This window comes from Nycticebus coucang, chromosome 9 (assembly GCF_027406575.1).
Source record: "Nycticebus coucang isolate mNycCou1 chromosome 9, mNycCou1.pri, whole genome shotgun sequence".
Lineage (NCBI taxonomy): Eukaryota > Metazoa > Chordata > Mammalia > Primates > Lorisidae > Nycticebus > Nycticebus coucang.
In genome coordinates, this window is record NC_069788.1 from 36,408,879 (window position 1) to 36,427,391 (window position 18,513).

At 45.8% G+C, this 18,513-nt stretch overlaps 1 protein-coding gene across 1 annotated transcript in view; it reads right to left on the reverse strand.

Moving 5' to 3' along the window:
- Positions 1-1,647: 1,647 nt before the first annotated feature.
- The window catches only part of PTK7 (protein tyrosine kinase 7 (inactive)), a 74,377-nt gene continuing 57,511 nt past the window's right edge, over positions 1,648-18,513 (reverse strand). Inside the window, exons 14-20 of the mRNA XM_053601000.1 lie at positions 18,285-18,488; positions 17,357-17,512; positions 16,640-16,872; positions 15,381-15,461; positions 4,503-4,654; positions 3,078-3,256; positions 1,648-2,648 (exon numbers count right to left, since the gene is read on the reverse strand). Of these exons, the coding sequence (XP_053456975.1) occupies positions 2,488-2,648; positions 3,078-3,256; positions 4,503-4,654; positions 15,381-15,461; positions 16,640-16,872; positions 17,357-17,512; positions 18,285-18,488 (1,166 nt within the window). The 3' untranslated portion in view covers positions 1,648-2,487. The remainder of the gene's footprint in view (positions 2,649-3,077; positions 3,257-4,502; positions 4,655-15,380; positions 15,462-16,639; positions 16,873-17,356; positions 17,513-18,284; positions 18,489-18,513) is intronic.

An 18,513-nucleotide genomic window follows, 5' to 3' on the forward strand; every position in this document is an offset into this window, starting at 1 on the left:
AGCTACTCAGGAGGCTGAGGCAAGAGGATCACTTAGCCTTTGAGTTTGAGGTTGCTGTGAGCTATGATGCCATAGCACTCTACCCAGCACAGAAAAAAATAAAAGTGGCTTGGTGCCTGTAGCGCAGTGGTTACGGGGCTGGTAGGTTCAAACCTGGCTCAGGCTTGTTAAACAACAACTATAACAAAAAATAGCCGGGCATTGTGACAGGTGCCTGTTGGCCCAGCTACTTGGGAAGCTGAGGCAAGAGAATTGCTTAAGCCCAGAGTTAGAACTTGCTGTGAGCTGTGACGCCACAGTACTCTACTGAGGGTAACATAGTGAGACTCTGCCTCAAAAAAAAAAAAAAAAAGTAAACAGGCTTGGGGGTCTTTTTTTGTTCTGTTGCATTTAGAGATGGGATCTCATTATGTTGCGTAGGTGCAGTGGCTATTCACAGGAGTGATTATATGCACTACAGCCTCAAATTCCTGGGGCTCATGCGATCCTCCCACTTCAGCCTCTTAAGTAGCTGTGATTTCACAAGTGTGTACCGCTGTGCCCAGTTCAGACTTGTGGTTTTAAATGTGCCTGCATGGTTTGGCCTGACCTCTTGTGTTTCTGCCACTGCTTAAGATCATGTTCCAGATGCCAGCAAAACTAGACCAAAACCAGACTTACAGCCTAGCACCAAGCCCCACTGAACTCAGCTAAGTCCAGTCAAGATCAGCCAAACCTCACCAACCTACAGATCCATGAGTGAGAAAAACGTTTGTGGTTGTTAAGTGACTGAGATCTGGGGTTTATTATGTAGCAGAACCACCCCAATATCTGACTAATGCACAATCCAATAATACATATATGGATCAAATATAACAAAATTTTATGAAATAATACCATAACAGCGTACAACGTACTCCAATAGTTTCTATTACATTTCACTTTTAAAAAATGTTGGTAGCAACCAGAGTTTAAAAACACTGCTCTAGAGAAATCAATTTTTTTCCATGTATTACCTGAAGAATGTAATACATGGAGTGTATAAGCAATAGTGGTTCACTTACTAGCTGTGTAACCTTGAACAAACCACCTGACTTCCCTGAGACTCAGTTGCCTAATCTGTAAAATGGAAATAATCTCATCTGGTTAAGAGTGGTTCCAGAGATTAAATGAGCTAATACATATTAAGTGACTAGTACAGAAGGAACTAGAGTAATTTCAGAATTAAGGACTCATTTCTTTAAGGATGGGGACCCACGCTGAAGTGACTGGAACGAGGTGGAGGATAACTGATGACACAAGGTCTAGGCATTAAGCACCACCTCTCTAGCTACTGTGTCTCACTCCTCTCGTCCAAAAGAGACTCAGAGTGCTGAGTTTGTCATTAACTCTAACCTGTTCCCCCTCATGCTTCTTCCCACCCTATCTGAGCCTGAGGACTAGGCCAGCTCATAGGGAATAAGCAACTGGCAGAGAACACAGGATCACGCAGACAACAGGTAATCTCAGCTACTCCACACCTGCCTTCTCGGTTGCCCTGTGCACTGGAAAGAAGGGCCAATATCTGCAGTTAGTCCTCTCCAAGCCCCACCAGACTCCATAAAGGTACCATGTATCTTTTCATCAGACAGGGAAGAAGGAACATCATTCGTGAGCCTTAGAAACAAGTTGTAAAAAAGCCTTCTTTATTGAGAGCAGCGAGTGTAAAAAAAACAAAACAAAAACGAAAACAAAACAAACACAAAACAATAAAAGTGTGAGGCAGGGGTGACCCACCCTCCTCATCTCCTCCAGGGCCCACCCCTTCCTCCCATGCCCACCCACCCAACGCTGCAATTACATACAAAAGCCGCCCGTGGTGCATACAAAAAGGGCGGGTTATATAGTGTCAAAAGCTCCTGAAAACTCCTTCATCTGCCAGGCACTTAGGATGAGAAAGGGAGAGAAAAGTGAGGGGAAGGCATGGATCTGGGTCAATGTGCACAAACCCATGGTGAGTAGGACTCACTAGCTGTGTCCTCCACAATCCTGGTCTAGGTACATAGGTGGGACCCATGGGCCAAGAGACTCCTTGGCTCTGTGTGCCCAGAACTTGAGAATATTAAGGAATTCCCCTCAAACCCAGGCCATCCCCAACCTAACCCTCCCCAGGCAAAGTTGACAGGTGAATGGCACAGCTGAACCTGGTCAAGGAGAGAAGTTGCAGGCCAGAAATTGGGGTTACCTGAGGCACCCATCTGTCCCTGATGGGGGAAGGAGGCAGAGAAAGCTGTCCAGCCCAAGGCCCTAGTCACCCAGTCTGGGTCCGAATCAGCCTCCTCAAGAGCTGAGAGTGAGGAAGAGGAAAAAGCCCAGGCCCTGCTCAGACCTGGGCAATGCCTGTGGTGCCCTGGCATGGGCTCAGAGCTCAGGAGAACAGGGGTCTCGCCCATCATGCTGTAGGCTCCCCTCAAGAGGTGTCCTCCCCTGCCCATGCCATCCTGAGGCACAGCCTGCGGGGCTCCCTCCTCACGGCTTGCTGTCTCCAGGGCTATCTCCCAGGGTGTTGGCAATCTCACTGAAGGAGGGTCGGTCCTTGGGGCTGAGGGCCCAGCAGCGCTGCATCAACCGGTAGAGCTTAGAAGGGCAGCCCTCGGGTTGTGGCAGTCTGGCCTTCCCAGCCTGCAAATCTGCAGGGAAGACAGTGGACCGAATGTTGGTCAAAACATTTAACAACCTGTCCAGGAGCCCACAGTTGCCACAAGTAGCTCCATGAGGATGTGTCTGCCACAGTCTTGGCCAGTGATGGGTGGGCGCAAGCAGCTGACAGAGATGACTCCATCCTACTACACCCTCACTCTCAGCTCACTCTGGTTGGCAGAACAAGGTCCATGCAGCACAGGACCCTGCATGGAACTGAAGTGAGTGACTAGACAGGTGTCAGAGTGGCTGGAGTAGGCACTAGAATGAGGGCTACTTACCAGTGTGAAAGTCTCAGTATTTTAACAACTCGAGCGGTTGTATCTGTGTACCTGCTAATTACCAGCCTGGGAGGGGAGGCGCACTGAACCTGGCCAGGGGACTATCTAGAATCATCTCCTGGAAATGCAGCTGCTTACCTGCCAGCACTTCATCATCTGCTTGCCCGTCATGGGGCATCTCTCCGTGGGTGAACACTTCCCACATCAGCACACCGAAGGCCCACACATCGGACTTGGTGGAGAAGTCACCTTCCAAGATGGCCTCAGGGGACATCCAGCGCAGTGGCACCCAGGCCTGGCGGAAGTGGTAGTACTCACTGCAGGAGAGAAGCAACACTGGGATAGAGGTGGGGCAGGAACACAGCCTGGTTCCCAGCTTCACCCTATGTCTGGGATGCATCCCCAGGCTGGGGCCTAGCCTTTCTACATCAAGGCACCCAGAGAAATTAGCAACATGAATACCAAGTACAGGAGTACACTGGATAAAATCTGGAGGCATCCACATAAGGTGTGATGGTTTATAAATGCCATTAAGAATCAAACTGCCTAGGCCAGACACGGTGGCTCATACCTGTAATCCTAGTGCTATGGGAGGCTGAGGCAGGTGGACTGCTTGAGCTCAGGAGTTCAAGACCAGCCTGAGCAAGAGTGAAACCCATCTCTACTAAAAACAGAGTTTGAGGTTGCTGTGAGCTATGATTATGCCATTGCATTCTACCTGGGGCAACATAGCAAGACTCTTTTTTTTTTTTTTTTTGAGACAAAGAATCAAACTGCCTAAAAAAAGCTAATAACCATACATACATTCTACATTGGTTTTAAAATGTGAAAAATAAGAACTCATTAAATGGACCGAGTTTTATTCCAATAAAACTAAAACCAATCATGACTACAGCAATAGTCAGACAAGGGTAACTTAGAATTAGGGTGACTCAAAAGGAAGTTCCTGGGGGCTGGGCATAGTAGCTCATGCCTATAATCCTAACACTCTGGGAGGCTGAGGCAGGTGGATTGCCTGAACTCACAGGTTCAAGACCAGCCTGAGCCAGAGCAAGCCCTCATCTCTAAAAATAGCCAGGCCTTGTAGTGGGCACCCACGGTCCCAGCTACTTGGGGAAGAGACAAGAGAATTGCTTGAGCCCAAGAGTTTGAGGTAGCTATAATGCCATGGCACTCTACCAAAAAAAAAAAAAAGTCCCTGGGAGACACTATGAAACGTGTAGGTATCCAGAGCAATCTTTGGCTGTGAGTGTTGAACTTTAAATCTTGGGCTTCAAAGTATTAATTACTGAATTCAGGAAGTTACAGAGGACTCCATACAAATTATTAAATTATATATAAACTATCACCAAGTTTGCCTACTTATAAAAAAAGTTTATAATTTTTTATCACTCCAGATAACTTACAACCATCAGACACTCATGGCCCACTGACTGGGAAGGCTCTGCCCCCACCCATGCTCTCCAGCTTCGTACTAAGCATGCACTAAGCCCTTTCCCGAAACCTGTATCTGTCCTCTAGAAAGCAGTGGGGAGCCCCCCAGCCCCACCCATGCCCTTCTACCTGTTGTATACATCCTTGCTGAGGCCCAAGGCTGACACCTTCACCTGTCTCTGCGCGCTGACCAGGCAGTTGCGAGCAGCCAAGTCCTTATGCACAAAGCGGTTGTTGGATAGGTGCTCCATGCCCAGGGCTACCTGGGTGCACAGGGCCACCTGGAGAGAGAAAGGAGCCCGTCACAGCAGCCCAGGAGTAGTGCTCAGTACAACCCTTGGTTTGTGGACTAAATGCTATTGATGTGCTGCTTAGAAGAACAGAAGCACAATAGCCTCAGCCTCCCTTCTGTAAAATACGAGTAATAACAGTACCTGCCTCCCCAGTTTGTTGGAAGCCTGAATTAAATGAAATAAAGTACCTAATACCATTCTGACATGCAGCAAATGCTAGTTAAGTGAGTGGCACATGGGGGTGGGGACTTACAAAATGACCAAAAAATAAGTGGGCAGAGTAAAAAATGAGTGGGCAGAAACAATAGCTTTTATGGGTTGTTTCTGTTTACTTCAAAAGTCTTTATTTTCTACTAGTTGTGTAAGAGTAAGAGTGTGTGTGCACGTGTGTGTGAGGGTACACAGACACACATGACTGGTTGCCTCCAAGGAAGGTAGAATTAGGGACATTTTTGGCTTACATTTTTCAAATTCTGGAAAAAAAAACCACAACCCAACAATGCCAGCACCCCAGAAATCCCCAAGGGTTCCTTCTCCAGCATACATTCTCCCTCACCTCAAGAGGTAACCACTACCCTGACCTTTGTGATAACAACTTTCATATTCTTTGTAGTCTTACCACTGTACATGTAAGCCTAAACAACATAATTCAGTTTTGCCTGTTTTAAAACCACCCAAAATGTAAACTTTATGTGCTTTTTTTTTCACTCAACATTGTGAGAGCTGTTTCTCAAAAAAAATTTTTTTTTTATTAAATCATAGCTGTGTAACATTTCTCAAATTTTAATAATTGTACTAGGTCGGTTTTTCATTGTGAATATACCATACTTTAACCATTCTTATACTAATAGCTATTTTGGTTACTTCCAGTTTGGGGCTATTGAGAACAGTGCAGCTATAAACATTTTTACAGGTGTACACATGCATGAGTTTCTCTAAGATACCCAGTGATGAGTCACACAATATGACTATCTCTAGCTCTACAAAATAATACCAAACTATTTTCCAAAGTATAAGAGAGTTGGAGAGACATTTCACTGACACTCTCTTTATAACTTTTGAACCATATAAATGTATATTATATATTAAATGTAAATAACAACATTTTAAACATTAATGAATTGAACAAATATTAATTGAAGCCAGCCACTCTGGAAACTGAGGCAGGAGGATCCTTTTATAAAAAAAATTATATATATATATATATATAAAATCAGTTTATTGCACTTTTTTTTTTTTTTGTAGAGACAGAGTCTCACTTTACCGCCCTCGGTGGAGTGCCATGGCTTCACAGCAACCTCCAGCTCTTGGGCTTACGCAACTGTCTTGCCTCAGCCTCCCAAGCAGCTGGGACTACAGGTGCCCGCCACAACGCCCAGCTATTTTTTTGTTGCGGTTTGGCCGGGGCTGGGAGTGAACCCGCTACCCTTGGTATCTGGGGCCAGCGCCCTGCTCACTGAGCCACAGGCACCGCCCAGTTTATTGAACATATTAATCCTTCTTAAATGTATATGCTCCAGAGAAACAAATGGGTCTTTAAATATACACAGTATTTCTGTCAAATGAATGTTCATCCTTATATCCAAACAGACCTAAGCAGTTAAAAATGTGAGAAGAAAAGAGTTATTAGCTATGTATCAACTGAGAAATCACCAAAGACCAAAGAATGCAGAAGAGAGAAAGAGGGGCTGAAAGGCCAAAGGTTGAAGCAGTGGGGAGATCTAAAAGACATGAGAACAAAGCCCATCACACTTTATGTACTAACAGCTCTAATCCATTTAAATATCGACCAATTTAACTCAGGCATTAAATTTTAAATAAAGAATGTGGGGTAGAGTTGAATCTGGTTGGTCATAAATTTCACATAAGACGTAGGTCTTTCAGAATCAAATCTTAACCTTGCTTTTCCTAACTGTTTTGAGTTAAAATAGATTATCCTTAAAGGCAACCTCCTACTGGTCATTCAAAGGAGCTTTTCTTCCCTATCCAAGCATACACCATAGCCACCACTCCCTCACACCTTGCTTATTATCTAAATTTAAGCCAATAAGGAAAGCTTCTAGTCTCACACGTAGGTTATGCCTAGATAACTGGCCTGATGCACAGACACAGTAATACTTGTCTGTTAGGAGCCAATGCTGGTACGGAAGTGTGGGTCTTATTTGTTGTTCCAAGTACATACAACACACAGCACTTCTGTATCAGATAAAGATGTGCACAATGGAAGATGAGGTATGGGCTCAAAGAAAGCAGTCAAATGGAAATCAAAAGGCTTTCTGAGTTCCCATATTTGTACAGCTCATCCAATAATGTTGAGACAATACAGTCTCACTCTTTTGCCCTGGATAAAGTTGAGGGCCGTGATATTAGCCTACCTCACAGCTGCCTAAAACTCCTGGGCTAAAGGGATCCTTCTGCCTCAGCCTCCCAAGTAGCTGAGACTACAGGCATGCCCCACCATACCCAGCTAATTTTTCTATTTTTAGTAGAAATGGGGTTTCCCTCTTGCTCAGGCTGGTCTCAAACTCCTGGCCTCAAGAGATCCTCCCACCTCGGCCTACCAGGTACAGAATTACAGGCGTGAATCACTGCACCTAGCACAATAATGTTTTTAATTACATCAGGTTTCTATATCATATGCTTCTCAGTCCATTCCTGAGCTACTCTGTTGTACTTTTCTCTGTTTCATAAATCTGAGCAGTGGAATGGGATCACACAATAGAGAACAGATGGCCAAGAGTACTTTTGAAATCGTGCTGGAGACCATTGTGATTGTAGATTTATCAGGACAAATGCTGTCATTACTGTTAATATTTGGATGATAAAATTCTTGTTGTAAATGCAACCTTGGATGGTTTAAAGGGATAATCTGTTGGGAAATGAATCATCAAGAAAAATACTTCAGGCTCGGCACCTGTAGCTCAGCAGCTAGGACACCAGCCACATACACCAGAGTTGGTGGGTTCGAATCCAGCCCAGGCCTGCCAAACAACGACAACTACAACAACAACAAAAAAATAGCTGGGCGTTGTGGCAGGTGCCTATAGTCCCAGCTACTTTGGAGGCTGAGATAAGAGAATCGCTTAAGCCCAAGAGTTTGAGGTTGCTGTGAGCTGTGATGTCATAGCACTTTACCGAGGGTGACATAGTGAGATTCTGTCTTCAAAAAAAAAGAAGAAGAATTATACCTGAATAAGAAAGAGTTGGTCCATGCCAAAGAGAGGTAAAATCAGAAAACCATGAGAGTGCTTATAAAGACCTAGGGTCCTTTTACCTCTACTGCCCTATCCAACCTTTGAGAGAATTCCCTTGTGTGCAAACAGAAATGCAAAGAGGTCCCTGTGACCTATGGGAGATTAAAGAACAAGTTTCTGGCCAGCTGTGTGTTTCTTCTGGCATACAGACTCACTCTCACTATCCACAGGGAGAAGTCACCACCACATAATCTAAGGATAGAGAGAGGAAGATAAGAGGTGACTGATAACCAGTATCACTGGTGATCAAGAAAACACAAACCAAAGCTTAGTGACCTATCACTTTACACAGTCAACTGCTAAAATTCAAACATGTGCCTGCAACTTATCTCAAATGGTTCAGAAAAAAAAACATAAAAAAAATGCCTATGAATACAAAAATACAGAGTAAATGATAAAGCAAATCGGGCAAAATGTAAACTAAACACTTTAATCTGGGTAAAGATTTTGTAGGAATTCCTTGAACTATTTTTTTTTTTTTGCAGTTTTTGGCTGGGGCTGGGTTTGAACCCGCCACCTCTGGCATATGGGGCCAGGACCCTACTCCTTTGAGCCACAGGCGCCGCCCCTCCTTGAACTATTCTTACACTTTTTAAAGTATAAAATATCAAAATTAAAACTTACTAAACACACACTTGCATATAAATGGATAATAAGCACATCAGAAAAACTAAGTAAGTAGAAGCAGGCTACCACGGACCAACGACAGTATGTCATAGATTAACCAAGGATTATTTATGTGCTCCTAAGATTCAAAAAGGAAAAAAAGTGAATTGGGGGAGCTGAGGGACTGCTGCCAAGCTACTTACCACAGTAAAAGCTCACCTATTCAGAGAGAAGGGGAAGGGGACATTAGCTGAACACCTACTGTGTGCTGGGGTCCCACGCTAGGCCAGCTGCCTCTTCTCACATGCACTGTGAGGTATGGCTCATCTTCTGCTTTGCTCGAGAACCCATAGTAAGGCTCTATACCCAGCCTAGTGCCAAAAGCCTGCCTCTTTCCTCAACACCAAAACTGCCTCTCGTGGATCGCATCACTAGTGACAGGCTGTCTGCCCACCAGTGCACCCACAGGTGGGGCTGCTAGCTATAGAACCAGCCCTCAGCAGCCCTAGCTGGCTCAGAGCAGCTTTACCAGCTCCCAGAGGTCACAGGAAGGCCAATAGAGGTGCTGAGCTCAAGTGCTGGGAGAGGGGACATTCCAAAGGCTTCTCCTGAGCTTTCTTGTACACTGGCCAGTGACATCCCTGTCTGCCCCACTGCCTCCTCTGGTAGTTTGCTAGCTATGATCACAATCTGTTGGCATATCATGAAACCAAATTAGTGAGTCTTTTTTTTTTTTTTTTTTTTTTTGTGGTTTTTGGCCAGGGCTGGGTTTGAACCCGCCACCTGTGGCATATGGGACCAGCACCCTACTCCTTGAGCCACAGGCGCCGCCCCAAATTAGTGAGTCTTAATCAGTATTTAAAAACAAAAACAAAAAAAGCCCAAGAAATGGAATAGAAAATATCAGAGTACATCATACATAGTAAAGGTATCATTTATGAAACTTTTTTCATTTTCAAAAATAATCAAATGCATCTATTGAATTGTGATGGAAAGTGTACTTTTTGCTATTTTGAGTCTCAGTCAAAAAAGTTTAAAAAAACAATGGTCTAGGCCAGGGATGGTGGCTCAGACCTGTAATCACAGTACTTTAGGAGGCCAAGGTCAGAGGACAGGTTGAGGCTAGGAGTTCAAAACCACCCTGAGCAACATAGCAAGACCCCATCTCATAAAAAAGAAGTTTTCATTAAATTAGCTGGATGTGGTAGCCCATACATGTAGTATTCCAATGCTCATGAGGCTGAGGCAGGAAGACTGTGCTTGAGCTCAAGAGCTATGACCAGAGCACTTCCCTCTAACCTATACAACAGAGGAAGACCCTGTCCCAGGCTCGGTGCCTGTAGCTCAGCCGCTAGGGCGCTAGCCACATACACCCAGGCTGGCGGGTTTGAACCTAGCCCAGGCCTGCTAAACAACAATGACAATTACAACAAAAAAATAGTCAGGCGTTGTGGCTGGCGCCTGTAGTTCCAACTACTTGGGAGGCTGAGGTAAGAGAATCGCTTAAGCCCAAGAGTTTGAGGTTGCTGTGAACTATGACCCATGGCACTCTGCCGAGGGCAACATAGTGAGACTTTGTCTCAAAAAAAAATAGACCCTGTCTCAAAACAACAGAAGTCTAAACGTGTGCCATTTAACAGAATAGTCACTAGCTATTGAAATTTAAGTTACTACAGGTTGGGTACAGTGGCTCACCCTGCAATCCTAGCACTCTAGGAAGCCAAGGCAGAAGGATCACTTGAGGTCAGGAGTTCAAGACCATCCTGAGGAAGAGTAAGACCCTATCTCTACTAAAAATAGAAAAAATTAGCCTGGCATAATGGTTGTACAGCAGTAGTCCCAGTTACCCAGGAAGCTGAAGTAGGAGGATCACTTGAGCCTAGGAGTCGGAGGCTTTAGTGAGCTAGGATAACACCACTGCACTCTAATCAGCCTGGGTGACAGAGCAAGACTGTCTCAATCAATGAATTTAATTTAATTTAAACAATAAAATTTCAAATTCAATTTGTCAGTTGTTCTAGCCATATTCCAAGTGCCCAATAGTGATGTGAGGCTAGTAGTGACCATACTGGCCAGCACGGATATGGCACCTTGCCACCATCATAGGAAGCTCTATAAAAGAGCACTGATGGCACTACATTAATGCAGAGGTGCTGAATGATTAACACCATCAACGTTGGGGAAAATCTCTTCTTGGTGCATTTCTTTACCAAAAGTGAAAACACAAAATCTCTGCAGAGCTTCTAATCAAACTTACTTAACCAGTGAAGAGGGTTAAAAAACAGGTCAGGAGCTCGGTGCCCATAGCACAGTGGTTACTGCGCCAGCCACATACACTGAGGGTAGTGGGTTCGAACCTGACCTGGACCAGCTAAACAACAATGACAACTGCAACAAAAAATAGCCGGGCACTGTGTTGGGCGCCTGTAGTCCCAGCTACTTGGGAGGCTGAGGCAAGAGAATCGCTTAAGCCCAAGAATTTGAGGTTGCTGTGAGCTGTGATGTCACCGCACTCTACCCAGGGCGACAGCTTGAGACTCTGTCTCACAAAAAAAAAAAAAAAAGGTCAGGGCCAGATGCTGTGGCTCACACCTGTAATCCTAGGACTTTGGGAGGCTAAGATAGAAGGATTGCTTGTGGCCAGGTGTTTGAGACCAGCCCGAGCAACTCGTGAGACACTGTCTCTACAAAATTTAAAATAAATCAGCCAGGTATAGTAACACATGCCTGTAGTCCCATTTACTTGGGAGGCTGAGGTGGGAGGACTGCTTGAGCCCAGATGAGGTTGCAGTGAGCTATGATGACACCATTGCACTCTAGCCCAACAGAGTGAGACTCTTACCCCCACCCCCACCCAAAAAAAAAAAAAAAGAGAGAGAGAGCAAGGGAGAGAGGATAGGCTGGACAGATTGGCAGGATTATCAAGCCTCCTGAGGATGGTATACTGGGTTTCCATGGGAAAGTAGAAGCTGCAAACCCAAAATAACCCCTGGAGTACTATCCTTAGAGTGTCCCAAATGCCACTGGTGGTAAAAGGGCCAGATAACCACTTAAGTGGTCATCATAAACAGGCCCAATTCTATTTCAGCCTTCAAAACCCTACGGCATTGTCTAGCTTATCTGTAAGTGGCAGACAAAAGCTTTGGAAACATGCCCTCATCAGACTTGAGATTTCCCCCTGCCTGCTCTCTCTGATCTGACTCACGGCTAAACAATCTGCTGCTAGTCAAGAGAAACAGAAGAAGGTAGACTGGGCACGGTGACTAACTTGCTATCTTTCCAGAGATGCAGTGCTTCTGGACATACTGGCTAAGTGAAGACAGTAAAAGAGAATTCCGTTAGACCTAAGCCAATTAAGTGTTTCCTTGCTACTGGGCAAGATGCCATGAGATGGTCACTGTATTAACTCTCTGCAACTGTTATAAAAGACACGATCTTTGGTAAAGACCAGACTCACCCCTTACTTTCCAACTTTAATACCCCAAGGGCTTACCCATGTTCTGGCCAACCCACTGTGACACAACTGAGATCTGCACACAAAAGGCGTCCTGTTTCCTGCCATGGCATCCTCTTGAATAAAGCCTGGTCCACCAAGTGTGCGAAGCTGATCCTGCCCTTGTCGTGTCTTTAGCTTGCAGGTGACCCATGAAGCAATCGCAGGTTACAGTTCTCTGCTGTCAGTTCTCTGACATCATCTTATCAGCTACTCTATAAAGCATTACCTACAATTATGACAACACCCAAAGCTTGTGTCTTTGATTTCTATCACTATCCCACTGCTATTCTGAAATCCTCCTGGGGCTCCCCTCAGCCCTCCCCCACCAAGTATAGCACCTTTAACTACTTACCTTTTCCTCTTTCCATTCTCCTGGTCACAGGACTATAAAGTGACAAAGTATCTGACTTCATTATTAGCACAAGGAAGTAGCTACAAGTTTTAGTATATACCTTACCTAAGAATTTTCATTTTCACAGAATCCCCAGAAGCAGTACTTTCCAAACTGCTGACCAAGACCCATGAAAGTCTCGAAAGCAATTTAGTAGGTTTATAAAAAGAGAGAGAACAAGATAGGCAATATCAAGTGCATCAAATATAGGCTGGGTGCAGTGGCTCACACCTGTAATCCTGGCACTCTGGAAGGCCAAGGCAGGCAGATTGCTTGAGACCAGCCTGAGCAAGAGTGAGTCCCTATCTCTACTAAAATAGAAAATTAGCTGGGCATTGTGGTGGGCACCAGTAGTCCCAGCTACTTGAGAAGCTGAGGCATGAGGATCTCTGAGCTCAAGAGTTCAAGGTTTGCTGTAAGCTACAATGATGACACAGCACTCAACCCCAGGGCAACAAAGTAAGACTCTGTCTCCAAAAAAAAAAAAAAAGTGCATCAAATACAGTGCTTGTGAAAGTTTAATTTTAGTTATATATGTGTGTGAACATGTACGTGCACACTAACTCATGAGTAAAATGCATTTTTAAAAAGAGATATGGGTATCGTTGTATTGTGCAGGCTAGCCTTGAACTCCTGGGCTCAAATGATCCTCTCTCCTCAGTCTCTTGAGAAGCTAGGACTAGAGGCACACACCACCTCACCAGACTTAAAATGCATTTCTTATAAGGGACTCTAAATTGATAAACATTTCAAATCCAATGGTCTCCATCAGGCTCCTTGAACTTTAATGAGCTTAACAATCAGCTAGAGAGCTTATTTGAAAACTTCAGGTCTTCCACTTTCAAATACTCTGATTCCTTCATTCTGAATTATGGTCCAGAAATCTGCATTTAAAAAAAAAAAGAAATCTGCATTTTTTTTTCTTTTTCTTTTTGAGACAGAGTCTCACTATGTTGCCCTCGGTAGAGTGCTGTGGCGTCACAACTCACAGCAACCTCAAACTCTTGGGCTTAAGTGATTCTCTTGCCTCAGCCTCCCAAGTGGCTGGGACCACAGGCACCTGCCACAATGCCTGGCTATTCTTTGTTGCAGTTGTCATTGTTGTTTAGCTGGCCCGGGCTGGGTTCGAACCCGCCAGCCTCAGTGTATGTGGCTGTTGCTGTAACCACTGTGCTACAGGCGCCAAGCCCAGAAATCTGCATTTTTTAAACAAGCAACTTCTCCATCTGATGCAGAATATTGTCCTTGAAGAGTATGGGATCAACTCATTAAACCTCCCCCATCAAATTTAAGATGCTAGGGCAAAAAAGGCAGGGAAAACATGTTCAGTAAAGGTGGTGATGAATTTCAGTCAAATAGAGTCCCTCAAGTAACATGACAGAGGTAACAGACTTCCTGTCAGCCAATGTCCTGTCCCAACTAGAGAAGCCTACCTTGACTCCCATCTCCTGAAGCCATCCCCTTCCTGCCATTCAACTACTTCCTGTCCTTAAGAACAGAACTCAAATAATTTTCTCCACCAGGAAACTTGTTAACCACACTGTCTGTCCACCTAAGGATACGGATGTCTTCAACATCTCTAATTTATGCCTTCCACTCCCTTTCCATGTCTTACATTCAATCCATAAGGCACTTGCCATATTCATTCACCTGATCTCTCCTACTAGATCATAACTGCCCCAAGGGCAGGATGCCTATCAGTTTCAATCTTATATTCCCAAGGACCCTCAGGGCCATATCTGGCTCAGTTAAAATTTGCTGGCTCTATGAATGTCCTAATTGTGAGATCTTTGGTCCTAAAATCCCACCTAGCTGGTACAGCATGCCCCATCCTAAGGCTTCCCTTCTGTAGCAGACAGTTCCCGCAGCTTCACAGAGATGAAGTAAGGATGTAGTGTTAGGGTCCAGGTCACTCACCCTGCCTGAGCCTTAGTAAATTCACTTACAATGGGAGGGGGTCAGCCTGAAGGACACAGAGCTGATTCCCCAGAAAGATCAGGGCACAGCCAGAATCTCATTCACCTGACAAATCAGCCAGCCACATCTTTCTGCTCTGCCTCCAAAGACTGTGACCTAGGTCACCCTACAAGGGAAGGAAGGGTCCCCTGGGAGGGAGGTCCCTAGCAGTTTCTGCCTACCCTGCTCCAAGCTTCAATTGGTTTATGAAGCCACTTCGATCCCAGCTTGAAAGCAGAATATCAGGTCATATGGAAGGAAGTGAATCCATTTCAGAGGGGTGAGCAAGTAAATGTGGGAAGAGACCGAGGGAAGAAAGAAGAGGCTGGGCCACAGTAAACCTCAGGCACTGGGAAGACAGGGACTGAGGTAGCAGCGGGTAGCAGGTAAACTTGCCTTCATCACTGTTTCAACTGAGGTCTGCTCCACCAAGGGGCCTCAGCTGGGGCTCTGTGGCCAGGACAACCTCTGCCCAGGAGGCAGGAGAACCTGAAGGAAATGCTGGGTAGCTCACAGCCAAGTGAGAGTGAAAGGTGAAAACCACAGAGGATGAAACCCAGGTAGCCCATTCATAGAAGGGTCTCCTACACTCAGAGGCTGGAGAAACACACTCAGGTCCACACTCAACCCAGGAGGCCCCCAGACTCATGTAACTTGCTGCTCCTCTGGCTCAGCACTCACTGCTTTAGGGAAGCTCCTTCTCCAGAAGCAAGGGCCAAGAGCAGCTCTTGTATGTGAACCCACCATGGCAATACAAAGCCACTGCCAAGCTACATGACCTAGGACAGGTCACTTACCCTCTCTAAGCTTCAATTTCTTCATCCAAAAAATAGGGATAGTTAACATATATTTCAGAGAACCACTGTGATAATTAAAATAACATATGTGAAGGACTTACCATAGGACCTGGACCATAGGAGCTCTCAATAAATGGCATCTCTCTTACTATAACTGCCCTTCCGGCTCACCTTTGGAGGACCTTTCCCTCCTTCCTTCCCTCCCTGTCCTCACCTTCTGTTTGGTGCTGAGGGGCTGTGACTTCAATTTTTCATCCTTGCTCTTGGAAATCCTCAGGAACTGTTTGAGGTCTCCCTAAAGGAAAAGCCAATCATCTCAGTCAGGTCACAGCCCAGCCACTTTCTCTAAAGCATCAAACTAAGCAGGTGCTCAGAGGCTTCTGCCCAGGGATGGAGTGGGAAGCCCTGATCTGAATGCCCACCCCAGCCTAGACCCTCTTCCTGTGGGGAAAGTCCATGGGCAATGCAAGAAATAAAATATAAATATATATATATTTTAGTATATACATAAAAATATATACAACTATATTTAAATACATTGTATTTAATATATGTATATATAAATATACATATATACAAATATAATTTTTTATAAATTTTTTATAATTTTTAAAAATATTTTTATTTAAAATTTTTTATAATTTTTTTTAAATATTTATATTTGTATTTATGTATATATGTGTATACATAAAAGAGGTGCCTTCTAGAAGCTCTCTCAGTAAGAAAGAGGAGAATTGTCATTCCTACCCTCAGGGTACCCCTAGACAGCCCCTGCCCTCAGTGAGCCAAGAAGAAAACAGCCCTCTACCCTTTGTCCTCATGGATCCCTGAGAGGACAGGAGTTTATAATGTAATAGCCAAACAAAGGATAGCCAGCAGCAGAAACCTGCACAAAGCACTCATTAGTACTTGCTAATGGAAAGTCTGAGAGTGACTCCTCCTTCCTCCTGCTCCAGAACAGGGTGTTTGAGGATCAGGGGGACCAGGGACTGGACCAGCCCGGGAATGAAGAGGAAAGGGCAGCTCTGGGAGGATAACTTAAGTGGAGAGAAGACTGATGGCTGGGCTAACTCTTGTGTCACAAGTGGTACTGAGGTGCCAGGGAAGGAAGGAAACACAGGTTCTCATAAGTTTATTTTCAAATGGGGACAAGACCTGGGGAGGGAAAAATAACAAACCAAAGAAAACCAGAGTGAGAGGACACAACCTGGAAGGCATCATCCATGCAGTGTGCAGAGTGAGACGCCCCAAAAGGACAACCCCCCAGACACAGACAAGAAAGATGGGGTCCTGACAAACGAGAAGCAGGCATCAGAAAGCTGGGAGGGCAGGAAGTTGAACACCTCAAGGTGGCAGGCAGGTAGAGGTCTCGGCTGAGATCATGCATGGTTTCCTTGAAGCCCCAGCCCTCTTCCCCAGCCCCTTCAGACACTGTCCTGCCTGAGATCCCTCGGTCCCCTGCCAATAGCATACCAGGTCCACATACTCCAGCACCATGTAGTGGGGCTCGGCCTCACGGCACAGCCCCAGGAGCCGCACCACATTAGCGTGGTTCAGCTTCCCAAACATTTCGAACTCCCTCCGGAAGTCCAACTGTTGCTGCTCGTCCTTGCTCTGCAGGCTCTTCACCAGCACCAGGGTCTCCGCCACTCCTTCCTCTAACCCCTGAGCCTTCGCCAGGAACACCTCCCCAAACTCGCTTTTCCCTGTGGGTATGAATCTGGATGAGCCAGCTGCCTTCCCCCAAGCAGGGGAAGCCCATGAATTGAGGGAGGTGCATAGTCTCTCCTACAGTGGGGAGGAGGATCTTTGCTACATCCCACACATGTGGGCTGGCACTAGCCTGGTGCTGCTGTGCGACCTCTGCCCCTCCCTGTCTCCAACAGTGTCTCCAACAGGAAAATAAGGGGTTGTACTAATATCCAGTTAAAAAGAAAGAGAAAAAAGGAGTCAATTCAAATAAAATATCAAGTAAATAATACTATAGGTAGTACGTAGGAATGACAAAATTTGGTGGTGAGGGTGGTGAATAACTAGCAACAGGGATGCTCTGGACAAGAGCCCTATCTATGTTCCCCCCACCTCTAACATTTCAGGGTTCAGGGACTTCAGGGCTACCTACGCATAACCTGGCCCCAAGACAGAACCACCTGCATTTAAGCAGAGAAAGCTGTACTCAAGGCAACCTACCCAGCGTGGTGATGGGCTGCAGGCTGGCCCGAGGGAAGTGCATCTTATCACTCGTGCTATGGCGTTTATTGGTGGCTGCAGGGCCAGAGCCCAAGCTGGTCAAGGCCACTTCTTCTTGGATCTCTGCTGAGGGTTGCCCATTCTGCAAAGGCCCACCTGGGAAGAAGGGGCACAGGAGAGTCAAGATGAGACCTGACACTCTGGCCACCAGGGGGACCTCAGTTCTCTTCCCCAGTGGGTCCAATCATAGTGTTCCACATGAAAGGACCCATCAATTGATGAACTAATGTTGGGGTTGGGGGCAGAGAGACGTACACATCACTTAGGGTAAGACCACTTACTGATGCAGCCTATTACAACCTGTGACATAGAACAAACTACAGAAGTTTGAATTGCTGTTCCCTGAACACCATACCTACATAGAGATTTTTATTTTCATGGGGCCTCCTACAGGACAAAGCTCTAAGTAGGCACAAAGGGAAAATCACAGCAAGGGAAACCCAACCTAAGCTGATAGAAGAGGCCCTGAAGTTCCTGAACACCTAAGCTGATAGAAGAGGCCCAGTATTCCTCCCAGGAAGCTCCAGAGAAGCAGATTGCTCATGGGGAATTCCTGGACTAATGGTGAGAGATAGACATGCAACAGAAACATGTATACATATACTAATTATGTCTGTGGCTTAGTGCTGGGAGGAGGAAAAGGCCAGGAATCATAGAAAGCGGGTCCGAGAGGTTCTGATGAGGAAGTCTTGAGCCAGGCTGCTCAGAAGCCAACTCCAGGCTTCCAGCTAGGGGTGAAGCAGCCCCAGCTCCCAGACTCAGCATTAGCCACCCAATGCCTGAGTGCCCCAGCTCTCTGCTGTGGCTGCAGGGGGGTACTCAGTTCCTGTACACAGGCACCCCCTTCCCGCCTCAAGGGGACCCTCACCATTGAGGCATTCCATTTCTGGCTCCTCGCCCTCGGGCTGCTTCTGTAGGCGCTTGGCTTTGCAGCGCTTCTTGCAGTAGAACATGAGGCCCAGCACAGCAATGATGTAGGCCACGGCAGCACCCACCGACAGCCCGATGGTCTGGATCATCTTGTAGGGGGGAGGGCTGCCCAGGCCCTCTGACTCCTCCAACATGGGCTTGTCTGAGAGACAAACAGATGGCTCCAG